Below are 11,671 nucleotides of genomic sequence, written 5' to 3'. Positions count from 1 at the left end.
GGCTGAAATAAAACTAAGGAGCAGCATTGGTGGTAGACACATAAGCCAGTTTTAAATGATTTGAGCTTTGTGACATGGTGTATTATCCTGCTGGTAGTAGTCTTCAGAAGATGGGTACACTGTGGTCATAAAGGGGTGGACATGGTCAGCAACAATACTCAGGTAGGCTGTGGCATTTAAAGAATGCTCAATTGGTACTAAGCGGTCCAAAGTGTGCCAATAAAATGTCCCCCACACCATTACACCACCACTACCAGGCTGAACCGTTGATACAAGGCAGGATGGATCCATGCTTTCATGTTGTATAGGCAAAATTCTGACCCTACCATCTGCATGTTGCAACTGAAATCGAGACTCAACAGGCCAGGCAAGATTTTTCCACTCTTATATTGGTGAGCCTGTGTGAATTGTACCGTCAGTTTCCTGTACTTAGCTGACAGGAGTGGCACCTGGTGGGGTCTACTGCTGCTCTTTCTCAAGATAAGTGCCAAGTTTGGGGCTGATTGGACAGTTGGACAAACAGTCATGGCATATTGGCAGCAAATTGGCTGTTAAACCCCGCCCCTGAATAATCGTTTTGGTCAATGGCAGCCATGTTTTTCAAGCTATCCTACTGATATTCTACAGACATGTGTATGCAGCGGTCGGCGGACATTAAGTGTATACCCTCATTACTGAGGGCATGCAGTTAATAACATCCTCCTGTGTTGGGGATCGCAGCCCCCTTTTTCCTCTAGGCCATCCTACTATCCTATTTATACCTATCTTAGTCTAGTGTGCTAGCATATTAGAAATGGTTAATCAGAACTATCTAGTTGCCAGTTGAAGGTGCAGAGAATATCATTAGTTTCCAAGTATTCGGTTATAGACCAAACCTGAAGATGAAAATGATTCATGATAATCAATTAAATAGTTGTTCAGACATTTATCTCGTTCTCACAAATCACGAATGACAACCATGGAGGCATTAGGGGTCAAGTAGGATTGGGATGGGATAGGGAATGGTTAGTTTCCATCTTTAACACCATTTTTAATCCATATTACATGAATTTCTGTTCTGTTATTTTGCAAAACATATAACCTTAAGTAATTTTTTTTTCTCCAGGAGAGTAGAATACTTGAAGAAGATTGGTAACAGGGAGGAAGTGGCAAAGTATCGAGATGCTGACCAGGAATTCATTTCTCTGCTGGACAAATGTTCTGGGGAGGGAACCTTCAGAAGGTGGAAAGATAAGGTGACTACAACGTAACAATATATATATATATATTTTTGGAATAAACCTAGTTTGTATTACCAAAGTCCAGTTTATCACTAATTATAACATTTGGCATTACAGTTTTCACCAGAGGTGCTTGAGAAGATGGATCCCAAGAACAAAGCCTATCCTGACAACACACTGGCCTTACTCCGCTTCATACGAAACCTCTGTGATCACCAGTAAGTGAAAATGAGTTGAAATGTGAATTTGAATTTAAATATGGGGGAAAAAAACGATTCTCCATGATTTATAAACACGGAAACAATGATTATACACTACAAAGACACACTACAGTTTGTGTACATCTTTAAGACAAATTAATTTCTAGGAATATATTCAAAATAATATTTCAAAAAATGTAATACAGATGCAAAGTATCAGTCCTCATAAATTGCATCTGTAATAAAAAGAAAAGAAAAGTGTTCAAATAATTAAGACAAAGCTTTATATTTACAGCAAATTGAAGACAGTCAAAAAGAATATCATGGCAATAAATTTGATTCAAACTTTACAAAATTCCTGTTGTTCATGAGTCATTAAGATGGTTTCATTTGGCCATGGGTGTTCATTACCTTGTTTGCATGATGATTGTGTTTGTAGGCCCAAGGATGCAGCCACAATTCCTTTGATGGAGATGTTTCCTGAACTCTTTGGATGTGTTTACAAATTTGCCAAGACCCAAGGGTGGAATTCAGAGACCCCTTTGAAGGAAATGTTTCATATTCACGACATCACCACCAGCTTTACAAAGCTATCCATGAACCTTAAGGAGGACCTGGCTGCCCCAGTTCAAGAGTCTCAACCCAGTGACTTCAAGTGAAGTTGAATTCAAAAAGGATTTAGAACTTCAAAAGCAAGGCACCACTATGCAACAGGACTGCACAGAAATGAAGTCCAGTGGGCCTTACTTCACATCTGACATTGACACACCTATCACAAAGGAAAAAACATATCAGTGATAACCTTAAAGATGGCTTTCTTCTATTCATGCGTCCCAGTAAGCCATGATGGTGTGCTAAAATGCACCACGAAACTGAAGCAGCTACATGGAATTCAGTCATCGTTCATTTTATTATTGTGAGATGACAAAATGTCTACAGTGAGATAAGCCTGTAAGGTTTTTGGACTTTCGCATTAGCACTTGACCTGTTGTCATAGCCCAACAATTTACAAAAGGACCTGAGTGAAAGATCATTTTCCTGCTAAGGGGCTACGAGGTTTGGTTGTCATTTACTTCATACCCCGTGGTAATGTACAGTATGTTGCCTTAGCATCACTGGGGTTCTGTGTTCTGATGGACCCACAGTGCCCCTGTCTGGCCGTGATAGAATATCACACCCCTTTGCTTTTTTCATTCAGGGAATGTCTTGAAAGCACAAGCCTTTACTTATCATAGCTGGGACCCCAGCACTTAGAGTGTAGTTGATACTGTAGGTGCTTTAGACTATATTGTGTAAAGTAAGAAAGGAAGAGATATATTCAGGACTGGATATAGCTAATGCCTTTTTAGAAAAAGATATGAATGGAAAATCCCTACTTACTGGTAGATAACTTTTTAGCTCAGACGAACTATAAGTGGCAAAGCAGATAGAAGCTCTTTTTATCCATTCAGTGTTTAGGTGATGTCAGGGAAATGAAACCTACTTACAAGTTATTAGAAAAGACTACTGACATGATTTAAACTTTATTTTTAGGTTAAAGAAAAAAAGGTCCCAAAAACGAAGGAAACAAAATGTTTGTGTAAATATTTCCACTCAAGATGAGGCTTTTTCAGTCTGTCATTCTGTTCTTTAAAAATACTGAAAGTTGACTAACAAGCTTCAAAATGTACATAAAACAAAGGCTGCATTGCCACTACCTGTTTGTCTCACTAAAGTCCCAACTGATCTTTGCACTTACTTTAAAATAAAATGTTACTGCAGCTTGCAAGAGCATGTTTTTTCAAAAAAGGGTGTTTGCCAAATTCTTTTTAGATTAACCCAAAAACTGGAGAGAAGACTACAAGTGCTTCTACTCATTAAGTGAATGGTATTGCAACTTTAAAAAAAAACAACATGATGGAATATGCAAGCTTTATGACATGCAGATTCTTTTATATGATTTTGTTTTAAGCATATTGAATGTTACTCTTGAAATATACTGTAAATAATCAGTTGAGTATCAAAATAAACATGTAAAAGTATGAGTTTAAGATGTGTTTTATCGTTCTTTAGTCGGGTAATAGCATTGACAATATAATTTTTTTCTCGCCTCTGAGAATAATTGAATACTTTGTTGTGGTCAACACAATTCAAAGTGATTTAAAGTTGTAACAACCAATCATTTTACATTGACGTATTTAATGACTGTCTTAATGTGGAAGAGGTCTTAATGACGAACACACTAAGTGATCTAACAATTCTCAGATTTTTTCAGCACTTTGAGCTTTTGCCTTTGGTTTATCAGGCAACAACTTCACTGTTTTGATTCTCTCACCACACAGAGTGAACACGTTCTTAAATCACATGGGTGGTATTTATAGATGAGCCTATCCTTTTCTATATTTGTATCTTTTCTACAGAAAGATTTGTTCTCGTATTATCCTAAATTGCTTTCACTTCTGGTGTCTTTTAGGTTTGTGGTTTACTTGTTTAGCCCTGAATGACGTCTGTCTACAGCCACCAATTTGTACATACATGACTGTATGTAGAAAGTTTTAACTGAAGCAAAGGTTCAGTGCTGCTCATGAAGCATATCCTTATAGCCATATCCCTGTGAGCTCCATGAAATAAGTGTTAGCATTTAGCTGTGAATATCAACATTGTTATCAACTCAGATCTTCTCGAATTTGGACAATGGTGACTGGACAGTCAGATAATGACTTTCCCAAAGACTTCAGGAAGAAAATCAGCCTGAAACCATACGAGTAAAAGGTGCTCGTCTCCTTTGAAAGCCCAACCCATCTCTGCCAACGAGCCTGTTACAGACTCGTCCAACCTGTAGTAACTTACTGTAAATGGGAGGAGCAGGAAAGAGTGTCAGAAGAGCACATCATGTTAAGTTAGATATAATTCGTACTAAAGAGAACACCATACGTCAACACTGTAAGTCAATGTTTTTACAATCCTACAACAATTAAATTACAATGTTATCGTAGAATATCTGTGCTCATCTGAAATAGCAATGTATACCCCTAACTTATTCCTAAGGCATTCTTAAAGTTATCTGGTTATAATGGATGTTTTCTTACAAACACAATATAAGAAGCATATTTATTATATTATATATTATCATGCCTACTTTGACCAAAACCTATTTATAGATATTTCACTATAACTCAAAGTTATACTGCGGCTTCGGATCTCAATGAGGAAGTTAACTGTCTTATTTTCCAGTCACGTCAAGGTGTGGCACTCTTTGTGCATCAACAAGTCATATCTAAAAAAATTCAATCATTAGAATTAGCACTTTTAGAGTCTAGGACCAAGGTCCAAAGTTGACTGTAATTGTGTCTGGATGAAATAAAAACTCATCCTATTCCTACTTTTCTCAGCAAATAAATGAAAATAGGAGAGTTTTCAAGTTGTTGAATTAAATGTCTAAGTTTTTCCATAGCCCTGGAAATAAATGTCACTCTAGTTGTACGTTACTTTATGTATTGAGCGAAAGGGGATATCCTGGATACGCCATGTCCATGCACTCAGAATCTGCACCTCTTATGTATATTTCTCTGAGCGGAGCTTATCTCTTTTTCTCCACATGGTGTAACAGTCAGTTTCCTGTGTAAACATGACACACTGACAGTTTGAGAGTCCTGTGAAGAGTTTTCCTCAGAGAAAATGCATTGTGTCTGTTATGTGCAGAGTTCCAAAAAACATCCTGTTTTTGATTGATTTTGGATTATATTAAGTCGAAAAAAGCTATTTCAGGAGAGATAATACAAATAAGTCAATGTACCTATCCACTGTGTTTCACTTTGGTTTTGTTGTTGGTAAAAGGAGTTTGGTCTGAGCGTCTAGAAGCATTAAAAGAATACTTTAAAAAACAATAAAGCATTATGCTTAAATTCTAATAAATGTTTTTCTGTGTGCCAAAAGTTTAAAATGGAATCCAACATTTTGGAATATTAACCTAATTTTGTCTATTTCTCAGGTAATCTGAAGCGAAGAAATGGAGTTACTCCGACAGCATCTAAAAGCCACCCCAAGAGAAACACACCCTATAATACAGTGTATTATTGACAACAAACTCAAGGAGCTAAAAGAACTATTAAACAACGACGACACTAATCAAGCTCACCCATGCATTGAGTTGAATGACTTCATAACACCACTGATTGCTGCTGTTGTGTATAATAGAAGAGATATTTTTACTTTCCTCTTGCAGCAGGGTGCAAACCCAAACGTTACCTCTAACAAATTCTTGACACCTTTGCATTACGTGTCAATTTCCGAAAGACCAGTTTTTTTTGCGGAGAAACTGCTTGATGCAAAGGCTAATCCAGATGGACATACTGTGTTAATAAATGGCTGTAATTTACAGCCTTTCACACCGCTGGAAACTGCTGCCATCAATGACAGGGATTCTGTGTTTAAAGTGCTAATTTCTGCTGGGGCAAAGGTATCATTGGTACCTGTCACTAGTCTCGGACATAGTACTCACAATGAAAAAATATCCAAAATGGTTCATCACTTTGCTTCAAAAGGACATGAGTTATGCTCCAAAATCAGATATTTCCTTGATATGGAAATTGCTGTGCGAAGGGGACCACCTGAAAAAGTGTTCCAAACATTTGACAGTCACATGCTGTTGGAGCATCCTCAGACTCACCTGACCATGATTGAAACACTTCTTAATGCAACTGGGCAAGGTGCAGAAGAATACCCCCGGAGATGTATCAAATGGCTAAAGGACACTGGAAATCTGAACTCCTACATTGCAGGTGCAGTAAGTCGCTTTCCAATCATCCCTGAGACATGTGTCAATCTTACAATTGTAAGTTTGAACGTAGTTCTGTGCACTGTGGAAGAGATACCAAATGAGCAAGCACTAGCTATAATCCCCTGTCTACTGGAACATCTTAGCTCAGAAGGAATATCTGTTATATGGCAAGCTGTTCTGGAAACACTATATTTGATAACACAGAAAACAAAAGGCCCAGATGGCTGGGACCGCAACTTTACTGAGAAGTTAGGCAAAACAATTGCTCCTTTTGTGCAAGAAAAACACACAATTAGCATTAGAATCCTCACTTACGGTATATTTGGAAACATGCTTTCATTTGAACATGCATCTGAAATCTTTACATCAGTGGGGATGACTTCGGTGCCTGAGGACATACTGACATCTGCAGATATGCAAATGCTAAAAGATCTGAAAGAAGTGATCAGACAACTGGATAATCATTTCAGCAAACCATCCTTGGAACATGAGGACGTTGCAGCTGGACCTGGATCCAAGAAAAAGAAGAAGAAAAACAAGAAGAAAAAGAAGGAAACGCAAGAAGAGCAAAGAGACGAAGTTTGCACCGCTGAAACTGATCCAATAGCAGTTCCCATTATGGAGTCAACTTCAAATGTTAAGCCATTACCACCTGTCAACACCACGACGTCATCAATAACACATGAATGGCTGAAAGTCAGCAAGAAGTGGAGAGAAAAATTAGAGAACCTTCTGAGCACTGATGAAAGCAAAGTAACCAGAATTAGGGGCATGATTTATGTGAATGATGCAGAATTCCGCATAGCGAGGGGAAGTGATGGTACTGAAGTCTTCTTGGGGCTGAGAGACGATGGCACTGAAGTTGCTATAAAGAAAATGTCTAAATGCAACTATCAGGAGCTGAAGAATGAGGAAGGAATTCTACGACTCCCAGAGCTTGATCATCCATCTATTGTAAGATATGTTGACAATGCGGAGGATGAGAACTTTGGATATCTTGGTCTTCAACTTTGTGAATACACATTGGAAGAATACATAAGAGATACTACAATCAATGATGGTGGTCTGATGAGAAAGAATTTTGTCCATCAGCTTCTGGACAGTTTAAGGGTTCTTCACTGTCACAACCCTCCAATTCTCCACCGGGATCTCAAACCACAGAATGTTTTGATTGGTAAGACAAGTTCAAATATCCTGAAATTATAGAATTCACCTTCTGAAAATCAAATAAAGTACAGCAATATTTGAAGTCATAAATAAAATAGACAATTTTGTTTCCTGAGTTTGTCTATTTACTTGTCTTGCAGATGTTAACGGCAGGGCAAGATTAGCTGATTTTGGTATAAGTAGACGGTTACTCAAAGGCCAAACAACCTGTCGAACAGGCAGTGCAGGAACAAAATGCTGGATGGCCAAAGAGACTTTAGCAGGAGGAGCTGACACACCGTACAAGAGAAGCACTGATATTCAGGTACATTTTTCTGCTGTACAAATGTCATTAATTGATTCACCATTCTTCCTTAATTAATCAAACGTTCTCTTCATTTAAAAGGTCGCAGGGATGCTGATTTATTATATACTGTCTGGTGGACAACATCCTTTTGGCGACAAACCCTATGAATGCGAGTACAACATTCATAAAGGGATTTACACTCTGGAACATGTTGAAGATGTGGTGGCAAAAGATCTCATTGAGTGGATGATCAATGCAGAACCAAAGAACAGACCCAAAGTGGAAGAATGCTTGAATCATCCTATTTTCTGGAAAACTGAAAGGTAAAGAAGAAAAACTGATTGATTTATGAATTGATTAATCTTTCTCAGCAGATTTTTCTAATCTGTGGTATGTCATTTGTTTAGTTGGTCAAAAGCCTTTGCCCATAGTGAACTATGTCTACCTTTACTGGATGAAGTATCACAACATTTAGCACATGTTAGTGTACAGTGGCGGCGTCTAGCAACAGGAGCTAAAAGATCACTACAGGGCTGAAATAAAACTAAGGAGCAGCATTGGTGGTAGACACATAAGCCAGTTTTAAATGATTTGAGCTTTGTGACATGGTGTATTATCCTGCTGGAAGTAATCATCAGAAGATGGGTACACTGTGGTCATAAAGGGGTGGACATGGTCAGCAACAATACTCAGGTAGGCTGTGGCGTTTAAAGAATGCTCAAGTGGTACTAAGCGGTCCAAAGTGTGCCAATAAAATGTCCCCCACACCGTTACACCACCACTACCAGGCTGAACCGTTGATACAACGCATGATGAATCCATGCTTTCATGTTGTATAGGCGAAATTCTGACCCTACCATCTGAATGTTGCAACTGAAATCGAGACTCAACAGGCCAGGCAAGATTTTTCCACTCTTATATTGGTGAGCCTGTGTGAATTGTACCGTCAGTTTCCTGTACTTAGCTGACAGGAGTGGCACCCGGTGGGGTCTACTGCTGCTCTTTCTCAAGATAAGTGCCAAGTGTGGGGCTGATTGGACAGTTGGACAAACAGTCATGGCATATTGGCAGCAAATTGGCTGTTAAACCCCGCCCCTGAATAATCGTTTTGGTCAATGGCAGCCATGTTTTTCATGATATTCTACAGACATGTGTATGCGGCGGTCGGCGGACATTAAGTGTATACCCTCATTACTGAGGGCATGCAGTTAATAACATCCTCCTGTGTTGGGGATCGCAGCCCCCTTTTCCCTCTAGGCCATCCTACTATCCTAGTTATACCTATCTTAGTCTAGTGTGCTACCATATTAGAAATTGTTAATCAGAACTATCTAGTTGCCAGTTGAAGGTGCAGAGAATATCATTTGTTTCCAAGTATTCAGTTATAAACCAAACCTGAAGATGAAAATGAAAATGATTCATGATAATCAATTAAATAGTTTTTCAGACATTTATCTCGTTCTCACAAATCACAAATGACAACCATGGAGGCATTAGAGGTCAAGTAGGATTGGGATGGGATAGGGAATGGTTTCCATCTTTAACACCATTTTTAATCCATATTACATGGATTTCTGTTCTGTTATTTTGCAAAACATATAACCTTAAGTATTTTTTTTTTCCAGGAGAGTAGAATACTTGAAGAAGATTGGTAACAGGGAGGAAGTGGCAAAGTATCGAGCTGCTGACCAGGAATTCATTTCTCTGCTGGACAAATGTGCTGGGGAGGGAACATTCAAACTATGGAAAGATAAGGTGACTACAACGTAACAATTTATATATATATTTTTGGAATAAACCTAGTTTGTATTACCAAAGTCCAGTTTATCACTAATTATAATTATAACATTTGGCGTTACAGTTTTCACCAGAGGTGGTTCAGAAGATGGATCCCAAGAACAAAGCCTATCCTGACAACACACTGGCCTTACTCCGCTTCATACGAAACCTCTGTGATCACCAGTAAGTGAAACTGAGTTGAAATGTGAATTTAAATTTAAATATGGGAAAAAAACGATTCTCCATGATTTATAAACACGGAAACAATGATTATACACTACAAAGACACACTACAGTTTGTGTACATCTTTAAGACAAATACATTTCTAGGAATATATTCAAAATAATATTTCAAAAAATGTAATACAGATGCAAAGTATCAGTGCTGCTCATAAATTGCATCTGTAATAAAAAGAAAAGAAAAGTGTTCAAATAATTAAGACAAAGCTTTATATTTACAGCAAATTGAAGACAGTCAAAAATAATATCATGGCAATACATTTGATTCAACTTTACAAAATGACTGTTGTTCATGAGTCATTAAGATGGTTTCATTTGGCCATGGGTGTTCATTACCTTGTTTGCATGATGGTTGTGTTTGCAGTGCCAAGGATGCAGCCAACATTGATTTGATGGAGATGTTTCCTGAACTCTTTGGATGCGTTTACAAATTTGCCAAGACCCAAGGGTGGAATTCAGAGACCCCTTTGAAGGAAATGTTTCATAGAGAAGACATCACCACCAGCTTTACAAAGCTATCCATGAACCTTAAGGAGGACCTGGGTGCCCCAGTTCAAGAGTCTCAACCCAGTGGCTTCAAGTGAAGTTGAATTCAAAAAGGATTAAGAACTTCAAAAGCAAGGCACCACTATGCAACAGGACGGCACAGAAATGAAGTCCAGTGGGCCTTACTTCACCTCTGACATTGACACACCTATCACGATATATCACTGATAACCTTAAAGATGACTTTCTTCTATTCAAGCGTCCCAGTAAGCCATGATGGTGTGCTAAAATACACCATGAAACTGAAGCAGCTAAATGGAATTCAGTCATCGTTCATTTTATTATTGTGAGATGACAAAATGTCTACAGTGAGATAAGCCTGTAAGGTTTTTGGACTTTCGCATTGGCACTGGACCTGTTGTCATAGCCCAACAATTTACACCAGGACCTGAGTGAAAGATCATTTTCCTGCTAAGGGTCTAAGAGGTTTGGTTGTCATTTACCTCATACCCTGTGGTAATGTACAGTATGTTGCCTTATCAGCACTGGGGTTCTGTGTTCTGATGGACCCACAGTGCCCCTGTCTGGCCGTGATAAAATATCACACCCCTTTGCTTTTTTCATACAGGGAATGTCTTGAAAGCACAAGCCTTTAATTATCATAGCTGGGACCCCAACACTTAGAGTGTAGTTGATACTGTAGGTGCTTTAGATTATATTGTGTAACGTAAGAAAGGAAGAGATGTATTCAGGACTGGATATAGCTAATGCCTTTTTAGAAAAAGATATGAATGGAAAATCCCTACTAACCGGTAGATAACATTTTAGCTCAGACGAACTATAAGTGGCAAAGCAGATAGAAGCTCTTTTTATCCATTCAGTGTTTAGGTGATGTCAGGGAAATGAAACCTACTTACAAGTTATTAGAAAAGACTACTGACGTGATTTAACTTTTATTTTTAGGTTAAAGAAAAAAAGGTCCCAAAAACGAAGGAAACTAAATGTTTGTGTAAATATTTCCACTCAAGATGAGGCTTTTTCAGTCTGTCATTCTGTTCTTTTAAAAATACTGAAAGTTGACTGACAAGCTTCAAAATGTACATAAAACAAAGGCTGCATTGCCACTACCTGTTTGTCTCACAAAAGTCTCAACTGATCTTTGCACTTACTTTAAAATAAAATGTTACTGCAGCTTGCAAGAGCATGTTTTTTCAAAAAAAGGGTGTTTGCCAAATTATTTTTAGATTAACCCAAAAACTGGAGAGAAGTCTACAAGTGCTTCTACTCATTAAGTGAATGGTATTGCAACTTTTAAAAACAACAACATGATGGAATATGCAAGCTTTATGACATGCAGATTCTTTTATATGATTTTGTTTTAAGCATATTGAATGTTACTCTTGAAATATACTGTAAATAATCAGTTGAGTATCAAAATAAACATGTAAAAGTATGATTGTAAGATGTGTTTTATCATTCATTAGTCGTTAGGGTAATAGCATTGACAATATTAGTTTTTTCTCCCCTCTGAGAA

At 38.0% G+C, this 11,671-nt stretch overlaps 1 protein-coding gene across 1 annotated transcript; it reads left to right on the top strand.

Moving 5' to 3' along the window:
- Window positions 1-6,554: 6,554 nt before the first annotated feature.
- On the top strand, window positions 6,555-10,678 carry LOC307269428 (uncharacterized protein; the record flags this gene model as incomplete). Its single annotated transcript, XM_080052396.1, has 6 exons — window positions 6,555-7,353; window positions 7,487-7,650; window positions 7,732-7,955; window positions 9,258-9,387; window positions 9,494-9,594; window positions 10,016-10,678. The coding sequence occupies 6 exons, from the start codon at window positions 6,555-6,557 to the stop codon at window positions 10,233-10,235; spliced, it is 1,638 nt and encodes a 545-aa protein (XP_079908522.1). The 3' UTR covers window positions 10,236-10,678.
- Between the last annotated feature and the right edge of the window lie 993 nt (window positions 10,679-11,671).

This window comes from Ammodytes marinus (assembly GCF_949987685.1).
Source record: "Ammodytes marinus genome assembly, chromosome: 23".
Taxonomy (NCBI): Eukaryota; Metazoa; Chordata; class Actinopteri; order Uranoscopiformes; family Ammodytidae; genus Ammodytes; species Ammodytes marinus.
Note: the sequence above shows the minus strand (reverse complement) of the source record. Positions and strands in the feature narration are given on the sequence as shown.